Source organism: Cottoperca gobio, chromosome 9 (assembly GCF_900634415.1).
Source record: "Cottoperca gobio chromosome 9, fCotGob3.1, whole genome shotgun sequence".
Classification (NCBI taxonomy): Eukaryota; Metazoa; Chordata; class Actinopteri; order Perciformes; family Bovichtidae; genus Cottoperca; species Cottoperca gobio.
Genome location: NC_041363.1, coordinates 25,514,414 through 25,534,128, shown reverse-complemented (window position 1 = coordinate 25,534,128; position 19,715 = coordinate 25,514,414). Strand labels below are relative to the sequence as shown.

Here is a 19,715-nt window from a genome sequence, read left to right as displayed (position 1 = left end):
CAATCCAGAAGATCATTCTAGAAATGAGTAATCTAGAAGGGAGGCTAGTCTTTGGGGAGAACTGGAAGGAGATAGATGAAACACATTTAGAAGCATATTTTGGGCTTCTCATACTGGTTGGCGTCTATACGTAGGTCAAAGGTTGAATCAACACAGAGCCTGTGGGATGCAGAGACAGGCAGGTTCATTTTTCGTGCAACTATGTCTCTGAAACAATTAAAAATGTTGTGTGACATGATCACATTTAGTGTATCCTACTGAGACCGAACTGTGCAAAATGGGAGAGATGAAAAACAATACACTTTTACTTAAAAGTAACAGCCACTTCTGATCTCAGGTTTGAACTAACACTTGATGATGGATCAAATGACAGGCAACAGCGCAAAGTTAAGGACACTGTTGCAGAAATATTTTATTGGCAGTTAGACAAAAACAGAAATACTTCAACATTAAACTATTCCCACCCAAAATTTTAAACAAATCTAGACATAAAATTTAGCTCAACCATCCATCAGTATAACAGCAATCTCAAACAAAATAAAGGTTTCGGGCAGAGTTTCAGCTTTGTCTGATGGGTTTCAGAATAAAATGTCAGCCGTCTTTCTACATTTACTAAATGTAGTCTAAGCTAAGAAGATTAATTGATTAAACAAGCTTGATTTCCCCTTGTTAATATTTGCAGTGATGGATGAGTATTGTTATTTTACTATAGCATGGTCAAGACGAAAAAATGGCTGATTATTGATTCTGATAATTGCGCAATAAATGTCTATGAACTGAAATCAACTGGAAATATTAAATTGCTTAATATAACTAATTCACTATCATAATTTTGTCTAACATTTTACTGTTTTTAATATATGTATAACATGCTAAACATTACGCACTAAATATTAGCATTTTAACATGCTATCTACATGCTACCTAGCTGTTTTTTAGAGCCTTTATCGTTTTGCAATTTTGCCTCATTGATATACGCCATCAAGCTAGCATTCAATGTTATGTTATCAGGTTACTACGCTACTGTGATGAAGTGCTAAATGTTACTTCCAAACATCACTTATGTTAACACTGCCAATATTTGGTAACATGTTAACCGTAAGCTTGTTAGCATCCTGAGCCTAGGTACAGGTACAGCTGAGGTCAGTGTTGCTAACTTGGCGCATTTCTCCATAGATTCAGGGACTTCTCAGACCCTCTTAGCGACTTCATCTCTAAAAAGCAACTGGTGAAGAATTTAGCAACTTATACAAAACATTAAGGAAAGTGAGAAATATATTATTTTGTAATTAATTCCCATGTTTGCTTCTCAGAGTAATGAGTAATCACAGTCCATAGCTATTCTGCCTACAGCATGGGGTCTCTCCCTGCTGCACCCAACACTGTTATGCCAATTATGGGCAATGACATCACAGATATAAAAATATAAGTGTATGATGTCGTCTGGCAAATTTAAGTGACTTTTAGAGATAGTGCTAGCTACTTTTATAGGGAAAGACTTGGCAATTCTGGCTGAGGCTGATAAAGCCTGACAGTCTGTCCAATTATAGAGGTGGCTCAACTGCATATAAAAGCTAAATTAATGTTAAATTAGCTAAAAGTAGGATTGTACTGTCGCCAAAATGCTCAACCAATTTGCGATTAAACATTAGTTAACTTTCCTAGCCATCCTATGTAACGTTGGCTCGCTGATCGGACCAGATTCGGCTGTGGAGATGGGATGGAAAAATAAGGATACAGTCAGAATATTCTGTTCTGCTGTGTAATTGACATTAAAACCACAAGGAGTCACTAGCATGTCTGTCGCCTTCATCTCTTATTATACCACCTGTGCCTTTGACTCAGCAAGCAGCACTGAAGTTGACTCAGTCTTCATTAGCAGTTTTTGCAGTTAAGCAACAGTTTGCTGTATGATCAGTCCCACATATCAGATAAGAACAGTGTCCACTCACTGTTTACACATCAGATTTCACCAGAAAGGAAGTGTTAACCACATACTCTGCCTCACAGGTCATCTGATTAACACAGTGACGGTTTGCCATTAAGTCACGAAAATTACATTTCACAGCAGCTTCTTTCTGATGTGATCTCTCAGAAAAGTCGACCAGTCTGGCTTCATGTGTCTGACGCAACAGAGCAGCATCGGCGTCTCGGATCTCCTCAGATGTGAAAACTCTGTCAAAATGTCGGCAGTTCAATCTGCAGTCAGCCTGATAGGACTGGAGAGAAACTAGAGGGTGCTCTGTGATTACTGGAGCATCAGAAATATAGTCCATTTCTAGAGCTAACAGTTTGATGCTGAGGTGGTTGGTCGACAGCAGAGAGGTGTTCTCATGTAGGTCCTCTTCTGAGGAGGGCTCGGAGTTTGGTCCGACCGTGATGGGACTCTTCTCTCCGAGTACATCCGTCACCTGGAAGTCCTCAATATCCAGGATGTTTCTCTCTGCAGTCTTCTGTTGAGGGGAATAATGGATTGATTTCAATCTAGTAAATGGATATAAAGTGTTGTTGATACAAAAAGGTTCAACAACCGTTTCAAACTCACCTGCTGTTTTGGGTCCATCAACCACTGGCCTGTCGTACTGCACTGAGGGCTGGAGATGGGTGGGAAGAAGAACGACCTGTACCTGCACATTAAAGGTGTTATAGATTTATAGAGAAAATTATCCTACTTCTTATGTTAAATAAACTATTTTAAAAGCCTTTTGGATGAGCTGGAACATTCCTGTGTTATTTATTGGAGCCTTCAGATGTGTGTGTGTGTGTGTGTGTGTGTGTGTGTGTGTGTGTGTGTGTGTGTGTGTGTGTGTGTGTGTGTGTGTGTGTGTGTGTGTGTGTGTGTGTTGACCTACACAGTTCTGGACAGGATGGAGATTATGAACACAGTAACAGCCAGCAGCAGCAGAGGAGTCGCTGTAGCCACCGCTGGCACCTCATCTGAAATAAAACAGTCATGGTTCATGGTCAATGTTGTTATTTCTCTACCTGAAGTCACACTGATTGGGAAACACTGAGACCTTGTAGCACCTATTTATTTATATTTCATATATGTTCTTTTATTTTATATTTCAATTTCAGGCCGATGCACTAAATCAGAAGCATCATAACAAATGAAGGCTGAGAAGTCCTGTTCTCACACCAAGAAGCAAATGACAAAACTGTTTTATTATTTGAGTGCCAGATAAAAATATTTCACTACATGATATTCCATCTCTTCATTAGTTGTATTTGTTGGCCCTCAACTCCAATCAGATTATTCAGACAATTACAGCCCTAAAAACAAGGAAAGGACAACACTTATGCCATATTATGATATCCAAAATTCAAAACGAAATCTAGTCTCATATCACAGTATTAATTTATTGCCCAGCCCTATAACCATGATGGAAAAATATTTACCACTATGCAAGAAAGCCAAAACCAAGAGCCCCCAAAAAACTTTGGCCTAATTCCTGTCTAGGGGGGATTACTTCTTATAATCCAACAGTTCAAATGTTTTCCACATTGAGGTTTATAAATAGCATTCTGCTTTTAGGAAACTAGTTAAACTCACCAAAATCTGTTCTCACAGGGATGGTGTTTCTGGAAAAGCCATCAGCCAATAGGACAAGAGAATACTCATTGTTGGGTTTCAGGTTGACGAGGGTGAGATGCAGTTGATCAGGCCACAAAGACAGAGCTGGAGATGAGAGAACAGGCAAGTTGCCATTAAGAAGAAGAAGAAGAAGAAGAAGAAAAATAAGTGGTCAAATGTTGATTGAACGAACGCTTGCACTCTTAAGCAGTCTGCTCCCAGACTTCTAATCGACCAACATGGCGGCCTATTTGGAATCTCTTTTCTGTAATATTATGAAAATAGTTCACCATAATGACCAAAACGTTTTACGCAAGAAGTAAGCCATGTAGTTGCCAAATGTATCTTAACTTTAAATCGATAATGGTTAATTACATAAAAGGTTTTCAGGAGTTTTCAGTGTCAGCAATGCCCCCGATTTGCATAATGCCTCGATGTCACAATCTGGTTGTACTTGTTTCCCATTTTATTTTGAAATGTTCACTCCCCCTTGTGTCATGTCTTGTTCTACTTCCTGCCCTTGTGTTTTTCCCTCCCTCTGTGATTGTTGATTTGATCCTCCTGTGTCCATCCACCCTGCCATTGTGTCTTTGCCTTTCTCCTCCAGCTGTGTCTCGTTCCCTCGTTTAGTGTCTGTGTGTATCTATCCCTGTCTGTCTCATTGTTCCTTGTTGGTTTGTTGTTACCTGGTGTGCTTCTTCGTGCTTCCTCATTTTCTTTGTACCTTGTTTTGTTGTTTTTGTTAAGCTTTTAAGATTAAAGCTCTCTTTTTGTTTAAATACTCTCGTCTGGCGTGCTGCATTTGGGTCATCCCCTGTACCACACCGTGACACTAGATCTACATTTATGCAAATGACAAGGCATGACACGCAGCTGGAATGATCTCAAAACATGGCAGGACTATTCATGTGTAACTGTTCCTTTTATAATCACACATTGAAGTTATTTAAGATGCAACTTTCTGCCATTCACCGTTTGTGTTCTAAACGCATTCATTAATGACCTCTTACCTGGATATTACTGATGTTTTTAATTCAACTGCTAGAACTGTGACATGATGTTTACAAGTGCAGACAGCTGCTAACGTACGTGCAGAAAGCATAACTGGGGCAACTGTGTATATCACATAACACCCAATCATATCATATGTGACATATGTCACTCTTTATTTCTGTAGTAGACTACTTTGTATACTACATTTGCAGTGTTATACACAATAAAATATATAAAAGCTATAATATATATATTGTGTGTGAGTGTGTGTGTGTGTGTGTGTGTGTGTGTGTTAAAATAAGTATGAAATCTATTCCCCCTTAGTTGTATTTTTTGCCCACTCTGTTTAAGCTTTATAGACAGGACAGTGCTGTTTGTTGGGGCTGTATATGTGTGTGCAGGTGTGTGTGCAGGTGCATGTGCAGGTGTGTGTGTCGGTGCAGCGGAGATCGATGGACAAACAGAACACGTTTCATAGTTCAGGTTGTTTTCCCCTGCTTGCTTTTTATGGTTGTAAATAGAATTGTCGGCCCTTATTCCATTTCCCATTGTAGTAATTCACAGAGAGAAGGTGAGGGAGATGCATAATATATGCAGCGCCCGGCCTGCATCTGTAGCCTACATTGTTTCACATTAAGCCACGTTGAGAGTTGAATTAAAAGTTAAGATAAGTGGTCATAAACACTGTTGTGCTCTTCTGACAGAGATCATAAAATACAGCGGTATAACTAAACAATGGACAGATGATGCAGCTGAGCATCACGCCACATATAATTGACGTAGTTTTAAAATAACAGATTTCTGATTTTATTTAATGCCTGTAGCCTCGACTCCTCTCTCCTTAAGTCTCTTCGTCGCCTCCTCCGCTCGCATCTCCCGTAGGTGGGACTAAGACGCGAGGAGAGGAGTCGAGGAGTAATTGAGAAAGGCCTATAGACAATGAATGGGAAGAATAGAAATGACGGATCCTGTGGACACATACCATAACAGTGTTAACCTGATAAGGAACCGAAGGGTGGGCGTTACGCTTCCGCATCTTCGTCATTGAAGAAACATTTTCAAACCCACTGAGGGATCCTGCGCATACCTGTCAACATTGGAATTTCAAAATAAGGGAAATTTATGTATTTTATTTGATGAGTTATTATCATCAATTTATTTGATGATTCATGAGTTGTGTGGCTTTTGTTTCCCCCGACGAGGACTTCCTTGCGATAGCAGAGTCAGGAAACTTGTCCGCTACACTGCGACTGAAATCATCGCAGAAGCTGAAGGCTACATTATGACGCAAAGCATCGACATCTTTCCCTCAGCTTTGGTCACTTGGTTTGCCTCCGACACAGTTCTTGTCACACATGAAGTCACTGACAGTGGATGTTTTTGTGCCTCTTGGCGTGCTTGTGCTTGGACGATTTTTCTTGCTGGCAAACATCGCTTATTCCGCCGTGTGCGATGCTAACATCTGACTGGCACACTTTACAAAAAGCATTAGTTTGCCCGACTCTGCTTTTAATAAATAAGGGAAGGTCTCCTCTCATTTGGTACTTACATAAAGTTTTAACTTGTTTGGCAGGTACAACTGCGTCTCCATCTATCTCCCGTTCACTGTGACTCTCATCCATATGTTTTCGTCTTCACCTTCTGTGTTATTGTTCCTGTTTTCTTCTTCTGTGTGTTTACTGGCGGATAACGTTTTTCAGCTAAAGTTAAACATAATACTGCCACTTGCTCTACCGGAGGCCACTTTACACTTTTTTTAATTAGGCCTATTTTTATTTATTTTTTAAAGGTTAAAAATACGAGATAATCCCGGGAAGAACGGGAGGGTTGACAGGTATGATCCTGCGACACACTTCAGAAGAAAAACTTCTGTTAACCTACTTTGCCCCCCCGAGTCTTTCTTCAGCCTCACTGTGTATCGGTTCACTCTGATTGGTCCAGCCTTCCTTTGCCACACACAAACCACTTTCACTGTCGTCTTGGTCACGCCCACCACCTTCAGTTGGACCGCCTCCATCAGAGCTGAGAAAACATACACAAATATGTTCTATTGGATGTCAATGTGGAGGATTTCAGTATTTATTTTACTTTGCTGTTTATTTCAAAATGAACTCAAACTAATGGCCATGTTTCTCTGTAAGTTCACAACCCTGAAGGAAATAAAATAGTTTTGACACTGACAATTTTGCTAGGATCCACCTTCTTATTCCAATATCCATTCCGTACAATGTTGATTGTGAGAGTAGTAATGCTGACACTACAATGCTAACTGTGTAGCTAGGTCTTAGCTGAGGGTTGAGGTCGCAGGTTGAGCTGGATTAAGGTGTTAATATTTAATGTTTTTAAATGTAATTAATGTTTACCTCCCTGCTGCAGACTGGCAGGCAGCGATTGAGGAGGTCCACACTGTTGCTTATAGACAGGGAACACACTGATCAGGTAGGACTCATCAGGGTCAACATCTGTAAACACACCACACACAGTTTGTATACATGCTGTAAATAGAACATACTGAATATGTGAATCAGGCATTATTTGACATTAGCCTCTTTTGTCCTGCAGCCCATTCAGAGAAAAAGCTCAGTGACAGAATCACATTTCTCTGCTGTTTGGCAGTTTGTAGATGCTGTTAGATTACACAGGAAATCAGATACATTTGATGTATATAGATTCCCTCAAGTCAAAGGATAAAGCTGGTGATATTTTATACTTTGTTATTGTCAATAAATCGTATGAAAAAATAAATATATAACATGAATGCAGTTTAGTAATCTTTAAAAAGCCGGTCACTGTAATTTAATCAAACAAACAGGAGAAAATAGTGCATTTGTTCGGGACTATTTTCAGCGGTGGATTAAGCATGTGGACACACTCACATGAACACTGGTTATAAAGGTGAGATTGTGCTGATAAAAAAGATACCAAACGTTGACATGCTAAACATTTCTTAATGGGCAGAATCAAAAGTATGCAAAAATGGCCAAATTAGCCCCGGACTCCAAAGGGCTACTAGTTTTTGGACAACAGTGGAGCTCTATGGCACAGAGGAAGAAGATATATCAGGCTTTGATGCACACAATTAGTAGATACATTCACTGTTGGTTTGGGTGTTTTATTGGATGCAACAGTCCATGTTTTTGTTTAATTTGTGACATCTTCAAACTGACTGCTGTACCTTTTTGTTTAAAACATGCCAAAATGTAGAGTAAGACAAGTATCTTCTCTGGTATAGTTGGATATTTACCCAAACTGATAATTCAGAAAAAAAATGAGTTGAATATTCCCACACAGTTGCACCTTGTATGACAGTGGAGGTGGTGAAGCCGTCCACTGTGGTCCAGTGACTGGTAGATGGATGAGTCTCGGCGCGCCAATGAACAGCATGATGACTGACAGGCGAGCCAGAGGGCGGGACTATTGGGGTCTCCCATTGGACCAGAAGGCCTTTCATAGCCGGCAAAGAAGTGGAAACCCACAATTTGCTGACTGGCAGGAGAGCTGCATGATCATGATTAATAGTGATGAAAAAGAACAAGATCCCCTGCATCTTCATCATTTTACAGGGTGACGTCACAGAGACTACATCCATGCATTATACAGTCTATGGGAGAAGGTTGTTGTGGATGAATGAGTCAAACAAACACAGTACTTTCACCCAGGTGATCGCATTACATACTTAATTTAAATACTTAATTTACATACTTAACTGACACACTTAACTTACATACTTAATTGACATACTTAAATTACATACTTAATTTACATTATGTGACAAACATACTTATTTTAACCCAAACCATAATATTTTCCTAAACCTAACCAAGTAGTCTTGTTACGATTCACAACGTTAACCATGTGTTTAAAACGCCAAAAGCATTTCACAGTGTGTGTCACTGGTACTCTCACGGTCATCAATTTCGTTTTTTGGATTCATTGGCAAACGACCTAATCTGTCATTAAGGTATGAGGATGTGACGAGGGAGACTGTCCCAGCTGACACTGAGCAGGATGCGGGGTATATCCTGTTTAGTTTGTTCACAGAGAGCCATACATAATTTATCTTATTAGGCAAACTACCTATTCAGAATGTAAGCCTTGCACAGTCTAGGATTCTTTCTTTCAAAACACATGAAACAAACAAACATTTCTCTAGTTCAACAAGTTCATAATTAAAGAGATTATTTGACTAAAGTCATGTTGCAATACATTTTATCTGAACACACACACAAACCCACAGGATATTGCATGTAGACAGTGCAAGCTTTAAATCTGATAGTGTGTGACACTTTTTGCAGGCTAGGAAGTCCTTTGGTTCTTGGTGTACCTCAACATGCCAACACATAAATAATTAAGTATTTCCATAAAATAACTCACTGTGCTGTCTTTGTGTGTCAATGCTGAGATGTGCAGCAGGTCCGTAGCCGGCCATGTTGAAGGCTGTAACTGTGACACTGAGGTTCCCAGGAGGCACCACCAGGTGCGCCGTCACCTCTGTGACGTTTTGAATTAATCTGTCCTGCACCTGCGGGTTCTTCACTGGCTTGTAGCTCACTTGGTATCCAAGGATACGACCTCCAGCATCACAGAGGTTAAGATCCTGCAGGGATTTTATGAGGACCAGAGAAAATTAGTTTCAGTCAAATTTTTTGTTATAAGATTTTTGTATGTAAATGTTTGATTTTTGTGAAACAAAGACTTTATACATGTTTGCTAGCTCTCATCAGTCAAATCTTTGTCGTCCAATTTAATTAGTCCATTAATCTGTTGCCTGTTTCCTTCCAAGAACTGGTAAGGTTTTGTAATAGAACATTTCATATGTCCATGTTAAATTCTTATTGTTTAATACTTGGTTCAATTAACTTCTGTCTGTCCCAGCATATCTCTGTAACTTTATTATTTCTTCCCACCATATTCTTCTTGTGTTTATCCCAGATGGGTGAATCTTCCTCCTCTCTCCTCTCTACTCACTGTTTTATTTTGTCTATCTAACACCTGCAACTGTGGGAACTCTCCACACACCCCTTCTCTACTCCCTGTCTTTCAAATGTGTTCTTGTGTCTAATATCTGCCACTGTCGGATCCTCCACTTCCTCTCTTCTCTACTCACTGACTTTGTGGGTCAACTGTGTCAATCTCTCCCCCCCCTCTCCTTCTCCTGACTGTCTGTAAAATAAATGAACACACTTTTATCGGGGTTCTTCCTCACGCAGACTGCTTACACTTTGATCGATGATCCTTCTTTGCAAAGAATAAATACCCCAAAGACGAGCTTATTTCTCAAGAATCTTCATTTCAGTATTATAGACCTGATTCAAACTTTCCACCACAGTTTGTTAACATTACTGACAGAGACATAAAATTTCTGAAATGTGAGATGCTGCTTATTAGTGCAACGTTACACGAGGACAAACAGTCCAAATCTCCTTCCAAAGATTGGATATTTTTGCACGGAGGGGGGATGCATAGATGCATGAAGGTCATTCAATAAGACTTTGCATTAAACCAGTAATTAGTTAAATTGTCCATCTTTCATATAATCATTTTGTTTTTATTTGTTGAAGACATTTTAAGTACATTTTCTAATAGTTTTCAAAAGCTAATAGTTTTAATTTAGATTTATTCTACTTGTTTTACTAACTTTTTTAATTTAATTTTTCTAATATTTACTTTGGTTGTTGCAAAGATCAAATGTGTAACAGTTTTTTTAATTGACGTTGCTTGTCCCTGGAGATTCCCTGAAGATAACGGACAGTCAAAGAGGAGTCAAGAGAGGAAAAGATGACTTATCTTTATATGCTGAAAAGGGAAATCATTTTGTAGATCAATTTTTAAAATAATTTCCAATATACCTTCCACATAAGATGAAGAAGAAAGGATCCACCAGGGTCTGTTTCCTCCACTCTGTAACACACCTCTGGAGGCCTGGAGGGCACTGGCAGAGAGAAAGTACAACATTTGCAGCCTTAGTTAACCGCAGCTTTTTAAAAATGCTGATTTTATGTTACTGGTATATTCTATTGTAGTGCAAGATATGCTGAGAAGGTATTTAAATCATTTCATGGAAGTCTTCATCTGAGTTTCTCCCCGTGGTTTTCTTTCTTGTGAATTCCTTCCCCAGCCTATAATTTAAGTTCAGTTTGAATGTAAACTGTTACCCCTGTCCAGCGTCCTCGCGCTGATGTCAGAGCTCCAGTCACTCCAGAAGCCGGACTCCTGTCTGCAGGCCACAGAGACTCTGTAGACGGTAAACGCCAGGAGATGTTTGATCGTGTAGTTCAATGTCTGATCTCTTTGTATAGAGACTAGAGCCTGGACACACAAATACAGACAGCAAAGAGTATGAGAGAAACTGGTGTTATGTGGTATTGGGAAGCTGATTCACTCAAGGCCATTTTGAGCACTTTTTCCAAATTTCACCTGAAGACTCGTCAAAAAAAGGTCTGAGTTATCAGATGTATTATTTCTCAACACTCTCACTTTAAGACTATTAATCTCTCTCCAAATAGAGATTTCTCATTATTGCAGTTAATTTTGAGGGCACCCAAAACACTATGTGTAGAAAAAGATGGGCCAGAAGTCCAAACCAAAGGCAACACTGAAACAAAAGAAAAGGTTTGGAGTACTGGGACAAAACCTCGACAGCTACCGTAATTTCCGGACTATAAGCCGCGACTTTTTCCCCATTTTTCGACCCTGCGGCTTATATAACGGTGCGGCTTATCTATGGATTTTTACAGCTAACGGCCACTAGGGGAATTCCTAAATCTATGGATTTTACAGGTTACAGTCCACCAGATGCCGGGAAAGAGCGCGCAAAAGTAGCGAGTGGTACGAGAGACAGACGGACATTACGAGAGCGAGACAGTTTGTGAGACACCCTCATTGTGGAAAAAAAACGTAGAAATGCATATATATTTATTTCGAGGAGTCTTATTTTGTTAAATATGCTTTTATGTTGATACTCCTGAAACCGGCACTTTCTGGGGGACGGTTAGAAGGAAACGCGGAAGAGAGGGGTGCATGTCCAAAAACCCCGACTGTGGAGTTACCGTATGATGATGACTTCCATGTGTTTCTTCTGTTTCAACGGTAATTTATGGACAAATTAAGGAAAACACCAACGGTCAGAGACAATAAATGCTGATTGAACAGGCAGAAGTTCTCCATCGTTATTTCCTGGATCTACGCAACACAACGCAGAGTCGATCGTGGTGTCAGCTACAGACCGGCTACATACACATCAGTCAATTTAGCGTCTGCGGCTTATAGTCAGGTGCGGCTTATAGTCCAGTGCGGCTTATATATGTACAAATTAGTCAATTTAGCGTCTGCGGCTTATAGTCAGGTGCGGCTTATAGTCCAAAAATTACGGTACTTGCGGGTTTCTTTTCAATATGTGTGTCCTTGTTCTTATAGCGGTTTGGGGACTCAAACTTGTTCACACACTGACATTGTGGGGACTCATTGCATCTGGGGACAAGCTGATCCCAATAAGTTTAACTTTATTTTAAGGTTAAAGACCTTATTTATAGAGCAGGAAACAAACGGCACAAAAATATGAAATTATGGGCATCGTAGCATCACTGTATAACTACTTTTTAGTGGTTATGCAGTAGTAAAAAATGAGGTAATCCTCCAGGTAATTAATGTAAATCAGTGTTGGAAGAAGTATTCAGATTATTTCCTTAAAGTAAAAGTAAAGTAAAAGTAGCAAGTTATTCATATTCTATAAGCTTATCACATGTTTGTAGCTTTGTCTCTGTCCAGTGAGAACCACGTACCACAGCCTCAGCTTTGTGACGATACACGGTTTTCACCGGACAGGATGGAGGGGATGAAAAACTGTAATCTGAAATGTAACAAGCTGATAAAAAGTACAATATTTCCCTGTGAAATGTAATGGAGTAGAAGTATAAAGGTGAATGAAATGGAAATACTCCAGTAAAGTACAAGTACAAGACTTTGTACTTGAGTAAATGTACTTGTACATGTTACATATTCAAGTGTTTGTATGATACTAACCTGGGTCCATATGTGAGTATTACTGATTTTGTAGCGAAGCCGACAGCTGTTGTTCCTGCTTCTTCTCCAAGACACAAGGATAGAGTCCTCCGTGGAGCCAAGTGCAGTTAATACAGGTGGAGAGGGTTTGACTGAGGAGAGGAGAAAAGGAGTTATCTGGAAAATGCACATGAATTACCAGCAGAGGAAGATGACAGTTAGCTGGTACTACAGTCACTACTGGGTAATGGAGTGATAACATATCTGGACCACTAACTTGCGTCATAAAGAGCCACAGTGTGAGGTTGGGACCAGATCTCCTCCTTCATCTTGTAATTTTTTATCCTGGCTGTTATATTGAGGACGGATGCCGAGATGAAGATTCCCTGACAGGAGATGATTTGATATTTTCTGAAGAAGAAAAAGTAAGAGAGGAGGGAAATACAATAGCAAATGATTAGCACTTAAGGCTGGAGTATAGTATATGTAGCTACATATACAGAAGTTACAGAGTACAACTTCCAAAATGTACTTCCTTATTAAGACTTTGGTCATTGTTTACCTGCTGAAGACGAGAGCGACGTCAGACTCAGAGTGGCTGTTTGACTCCTGACTCCACTCACATGTCATGGAGCTGGGGTATATGTGGTAGCAACAGGACATGTTCAGGGTCTCTGCAAGAAAACAACAGACGGATGATGATAGTGAAATGAACAATTAATTCACAGGCAGCAGCTCTGGCGGACATTCCTGCAGTCAGCATGCCAATGGTGCGCTACATCAAAACTTGTGACATCTGTGGCATTGTGTTGTGTGATATAACTGCACATTTTAGAGTGTGAATCATGCTGTTTAAGCAGTATCTTGTTATGCACACCTGAGTTCAAAGCAGAAGTTCTCACTAACAGGGATTTCAACACATTTGTGCACAAGATTTGTGAGAATTATTGTGTGCATAGAAAAAGTCTTATTTAAATGTGTGAAAAATGGGAGCGAAAACAAAGTGTTGCTTTTATATTTATATTTCTTTTCAGTGTACATGGTTTGTTTTTGCTTGACAAGGTAGTGAGCCTGCTTATGAGCTAAGTTATACTGCTAACGTGTTAGCTAGCTGCCGGTGTTTTGTTCTGAGACAGGATTCTGTAGAAACACAGCCAGGCCCGTCTCGTCTTCGCTTGGTGGATCCAATTGAACAACAACTAACAGTGTTAAATATTGACTGACGTCATCGGGTCAACGTTCTTGAAGGGCTTAAACCGTTTAGTAGTTCAGTAAATCTGTGTGTGTGTGTGTGTGTGTGTGTGTGTGTGTGTGTGTGTTCACTCTGTATAGATGAAGCTGATCGAGGGCCACAGTGTCTGAGTTCAGTGACACACTCTCGCTTGTCGTCCTCACACAGCTTCAGGTCAGATTCCCCCACCGTCACCTCTGACACACAAACACACAGATAAGAAGACTTGCGTTCAGGAAATGACGCCACTCAGCTGAATCTAATCAGTATCTGCAAGCTTCGTTTTGAATAGCTGAGCAGATACACTCACAGCTGTGATCACTACCATTGTAATGCTTCATATGGGGCAAACTGCACCAAAGTGAAGTTTAACGTTGTCAATTAAAACAAAACTACTTGGTTAGGTTACGGAAAAGATCATGGTTTGGGTAAAAATAACCATGTTTATTATGTAACTAAGGTTATGTGCGTTAGTTAAGTATGTTACGTAAGTTGGTCGAAGTCCATGTTGAATTTGGTTTAACACGAACAGCGGCCTCCTTGGGAAAGATCCTGTGTTTGTTTCCATCCACTCACCCTCTATGTGGATTTATACTACGTCACCTTACTTCCTCCTTTGCTCCCGTCATAATTCTAACGGCCACTAAAAGTCGCCACCTAACAATTTTGAACCTCCCTGCTGTACATGATGACGGCCGACTGAACCAATTAGGAGGTCGAGTGGGATCGTATTACTTCACATCAATGCTTCCGATGACAACTGATAACTATTTCATCGGCTGATAACATTCGAAGCGGTCGATTATTTCAGTTGTTCTCAACCTCAGGATTAAAACTATAAAAAATATATTTTATTAATTTGTTTCTATTATCTTGTAAAATACTGCATAGTTTTAAACGTTCAAGCTTCAAATGTACCAACCAGAATGGAAAATCACTTGATTGACACATACCCCATTAAACCTGTGGGGAATTTAGTATTTGTACATGGCACTGACCTGTGAGTACACGTGGAAGTTTGAACTAATAAGTAAAAACCTCTGCTGCTGAATTCAATGCTAACAACCTAAAGGGGGTACTAAATACTCCAGGTCAGTAATGGAATATAAGTACATTTACTGAAGTACTGTACCTCAGCACAAATTTAAGATACTTGGATTTTACTTGGGTATTTCCATTTTATGCCACTTTATACTTCTACTCCACAGTTGAAATCACTTTGATTTTAAAATGTCACGTTTGAAGTTCAAACTGTTTCTCAAACTGTTTCAAAATGACTAGTAAAGAGTGTAGCATACCGGTAGATGTAGCCTAGTTACGCAGCTATGTGTAGATCGTAGTTCTTATGTCATAAATGATCTGCGCGGTCAATTTGAGCGGTCAACTGACAAGATGGATCGATGGCTAAAGACAGGGTCAGTTAAAAGAAAATTAAATGAACAATCTGACGCAACAGGCAAGATGCATCGTCCTGATGCAGGTGATTCAGCAGCTTCAAGTGCTTCAGCCGCAGCAACAAGTCATTTTGTGTGCGTTACTGAGTCCCAGGAGAGCGGTTCACCGTGTAACCACCACCCGGCTGAAAGCTGTGAAACTCGTCTTGAACGTGGAAAGTCCAGCGCTAAAGTGAAAAGAAAATATCACAGCGACTACCGTAATTTCCGGACTATAAGCAGCGACTTTTTCCCCATTTTTCGACCCTGTGGTTTATATAACGGTGCGGCTAATCTATGGATTTTTACAGCTAACGGCCACTAGGGGAATTCCTAAATCTATGGATTTTACGGATGCCGGAAAAGAGCGCGCAAAAGTAAAAGTGGAAACGCGAGTGGTACGAGAGACAGATGGACATTACGAGAGCGAGACAGCGTGGAGGAGTGTTAAAACATCCACGATCACCAACGGGTTCCGAAAGGCTGGAATGCTGCGTGATGAAGAGGAGGACGCCGCCACAGCTGAGGCCTCTGAAAGGTCGTTGGTTTTGAGAGCGACATCGAAAGAGAGAGGAGAGTGGCTGACGAAGCCACCCTGAGCCTGTTCTTTCCGACACTGAAGATGAGCACTTTGGTGGTTTTAGTACGCAGGAAGAAGACGAAGATGAGGATTAATGAATCCCCTCTGTGCACAAACCCTTACATATGGTAATTAAATATTAAAAAACCTGCGGTTTATAGTCCAGTGCGGCTTATATATGTACACATCAGTCAATTTAGCTTCTGCGGCTTATATTCAGGTGCGTCTTATAGTCCGAAAATTACGGTACATAAGATTTGGATTTGTTTCAAATCAAATCAAATCAAATTTATTTGTATAGCCCAATATCACAAATTATACATTTGTCTCAGTGTGCTTTACAGACTGTACAGGTTACAACATCCTCTGTCCTTAGACCCTCGCATCGCACAAGGAAAAACTTCCTAAAAGAAACCCCAAAATTAAAGGGGAAAAAATGGAAGAAACCTCAGGGAGAGCAACTGAGGAGGGATCCCTCTCCCAGGACGGACAGACGTGCAATAGATGTCGTGTGTACAGGATAAACAACATAGTACAAATACAACATTTGACAGAAATTATGTTGTGTTGGAAAAAAAAAAGAAATAGAAAGTTTGGATGAATCCAGGAAAATGTCAATAAGGCTTCCCGGTGTCCAGCAGGACCAGGTCAGCAGGCGCTGTCACGATTCATGATCCTGACGTAAACTTTATCAGTGGCAACCTGCCACATGAGAGACAGACACTCCGGGGATGATACCCCGGATGGTGAGTTAGTAACATACATTTACATAAATGCATACAGATAGAGAGGGAGAAGAAGAGAGGGAGAAGAAGAGAGAGGGAGAGAAGGAAGAGAGCAGGGAGGTGTCCCCCGGCAGTCTAAGCCTATAGCAGCATAACTAGGGGCTGATCCAGGGCAAACCTGAGCCAGCCCTAACTATAAGCTTTATCAAAAAGGAAAGTCTTTAGCCTACTCTTAAATGTGGAGAGTGTGTCTGCCTCCCGAACACATTTGTTTGTACTGGAGATGAAGATGATCCCAATCCACACTGTGTTTTGTGCTACGAGTCGTTGGCGAACGAGGCTATGAAACCCGCCAAGCTCAAGCGACATTTTGAGAGCAAACACAAAGATTACATTGGGAAACCTTTAAGTGTTTTTGAGAGAAAACGTGTACCGTTGTTGGAAAAATATACTTTAATAAACCCACAAAGTCAGGATCAAAATAAGAGTTTTAATCAATATTCTTGCAAGAAGGAGCAGAGTTATACATAAAACAAGATGTACAAACTCTCACACGTAAGCTTGTAAGACTGCCGTGTGCTGCTCAGAGCAGTGAATCCTCTGCTGCGGTATTTATACTGAATTCAAATTTCAGGAGGTAGTTCAGGTCAGTCCCTCTTTTGTTTACACAACATGGTGGTTTGCAGGAGAGACAGATGGTCTTCTTATCTGAAGTTAAATCGCATATGAACGAAATGCTTGTAGAATCCGTAGTTGTATTTGTATTGTTGATTTAATGTGTGAACGAGCGATATAGAGAAGGTCACATAAAGCTCATTATTAGGCTGTCATTTGTAATATATTGTTGGAGTGGTAAGCAGGCCTATTGTTTTTGGATATTTGGAGAGTTAGGTGGTCCGTGAGTGTTTTTTATTGGTTAAGTGGTCCTTGGTCTAAAAAGTTTGAGAAACACTGCTTTAGATAAAAGGCCCCATATCCTGGAAAATCCCCTGAAGTCATCACAAAAAAATGTTGTTTGATCTTTTAGGACACGATGATAACCTTTTATCTTTTGTACATGAGATTTAAAAAACACTTCATCTTTCAGGTGCTTGAAGGCTCCATAATGAAACACTGTGAAATGGGCCATTTTGCATTGTGAGGACTTTAGATTAAGATTTAGATTTAAATTAGATTTGAAAAACATTTATTTTTAAATAAATAGTAGTAGGAAAACAAAAATTCCCAGTAAACATATACATCAAACAACATCATTATCTATTTAATGTCCGAAAAAAAAAAGCAATAGGAAGAAGTGAAAACATTTAAAATAATTTATCAATAATCTTAATGTTAAACATAAACATTGTAGCTTTCCGCCTCAGTGCTCACCAAACACGCCTGCACCAAATCAAAGGGAAATGAAACATCCAAAACAAATCATAACCATGTTGACTCTTTGTCATTTGAAACAACTTTTGGATACTGCTAGGCAATGATTTAGTTTTTGATTTGTTTATGACTTTAAACATTTTGAAGCCAACCAAATCTTTAAATGTGACTGTTTTTAATTTGATAGAAATTGATTTTATATAAGTGTTTTATTTACAATTATTATGACACTTTTTTAAAGGATGAATATTGGATTTGTGTTTGACTTATATGTATTTCCCCACATTTCCACACAATCAGTTATATATAATGTGCATAACGAAGTTTGATTTAGTAGTTTATTGTAATAATATTGCATTTGATTTTGATATTTTAGACTTTGATGTGTTTTCCAGCATAATTTATTATTATATTATATTATTACTCTGTTTCTACTTCATTTATCATACGGTTCTGGTTTGTAGATTATAAAGTTTGTTTTATCCAAATTCAGTGTTTATTAGTATCAAACCAACTCTTCAGCATTTTCAATTATTTCCCCACTTTATCCAAACGTGGATCCAAACACTTACAACAAAATATTCTTGAATCATCTGCAAACAATATGGTTTGCAGAATTTTACACACCTCACGTATATTATTTATGTACAAGATAACAACAATAAAAACTTTAAGTACAGTTTTCTGCAAATACTTTAGTACTTTTACTTGTAACAGAGTATTTTTATAGTGTGGTATTGTTACTCTTACTTAAGTAAAGGATCTCAATACATGAAACACTGACACTTGGCCTGTTTGTAAGTAAATCTAATCTTCCTTTAGACTAATCTAGATCGACCCAAATACATATGTGAGAAAGGAAAACCGTCCATAAGTGTTAACATTTAAATAAGTAGCTAAATGAAATATATGTTTTATAAGTGTTGTGGGAAACTCACCATGAGAGAACACAGAGAGGAGGCTCATCGCCGTCCACGTGGCAAGGTGCAGCGTCGGAGACCAAATGTCCATCTTAACTGGTGAATAAAACAATATATTCAAAAGATCTGCTCAATGTAAACATTTATTTCGGACACCTGCTATTTTCCATCAAAATGAACTACAGACGAGAGAGAACCTGTGTTTTTATATCTCTGGTGTGATGAAGATCTGAGCGGTGAATGAGGAAGCCAGCAGATGTACTGATGATCAGGAAACTGCTCTGCGTCTGTAAGTGACACATCAAATGTGTGTGTGTGTGTGTGTGTGTGTGTGTGTGTGTGTGCGTGTTAGAATTTAAATTTCCTATGACTTGAGCACCGTTTATCAACAGCTTCCCATGAAAACGGACCTGCATGGCACTGAAATGACCAGATAATTAAAATATATTTCAAACAAACCAAAAGTAAGTAAGTGGAGTATAAAGACATTTCTTTCTAATATTTTTATGTTTTTTGTGTGTTTTTTTTTTGTAAAGTTGATACTCATTGGCTCATGAAGGTTATAAAAAACCCATCGAAGCTCCGATTGGCTCAAATGAAGTGTCAATCTAATGCTGAGAGCCCGCGCTAAAACCAGGATGTGTCTGAACCGTGATGAGCGCACGAGATATTCGTTATGACTGTTTATGATCACACAATGTAAAAATCGATCAGCTGATTTCACAGATTGCAACACCTGTTCATGGACTTTTATCGATGTGACGATGTTCACAGTTGATATCTTTTTGCCAGGAACGAACGTGTGGACCTCTGGCAATGCCTTAGGAGCGTCTTAATATTGCTGAAAAGAGGATATTTATGAGGCTTTATAGGTAAGTGGGCTCAAA

General features: G+C 39.4%; 1 protein-coding gene across 1 annotated transcript; it reads right to left on the bottom strand.

Annotated features, from left to right (window-relative positions):
- Positions 1 to 392: 392 nt before the first annotated feature.
- On the bottom strand, positions 393 to 19,056 carry LOC115012984 (interleukin-6 receptor subunit beta). Its single transcript, XM_029438891.1, has 16 exons — positions 19,026 to 19,056; positions 18,847 to 18,924; positions 13,892 to 13,996; positions 13,131 to 13,242; positions 12,846 to 12,979; positions 12,590 to 12,720; positions 10,723 to 10,876; positions 10,417 to 10,499; positions 8,942 to 9,164; positions 7,865 to 8,065; positions 6,931 to 7,029; positions 6,449 to 6,589; positions 3,554 to 3,679; positions 2,853 to 2,937; positions 2,546 to 2,627; positions 393 to 2,453 (listed from the first exon to the last, which is right to left on the bottom strand). Exons 2-16 carry the CDS (start codon positions 18,917 to 18,919, stop codon positions 1,956 to 1,958), a joined length of 2,247 nt encoding a protein of 748 aa, XP_029294751.1. The 5' UTR covers positions 18,920 to 18,924; positions 19,026 to 19,056; the 3' UTR covers positions 393 to 1,955.
- Between the last annotated feature and the right edge of the window lie 659 nt (positions 19,057 to 19,715).

Bases quoted from the DNA above. Each gene is read 5' to 3' on its own strand.
- LOC115012984 (XM_029438891.1), bottom strand. From the start codon at position 18,919: ATGGACATTTGGTCTCCGACGCTGCACCTTGCCACGTGGACGGCGATG. The intron at 8,066-8,941 runs GTGAGTTATTTT...ATGATCATGCAG, and splicing joins TGACACACAAAGACAGCACA to CTCTCCTGCCAGTCAGCAAA. The intron at 7,030-7,864 runs GTGCAACTGTGT...GTGTGTTTACAG, and splicing joins CACCTCCACTGTCATACAAG to ATGTTGACCCTGATGAGTCC.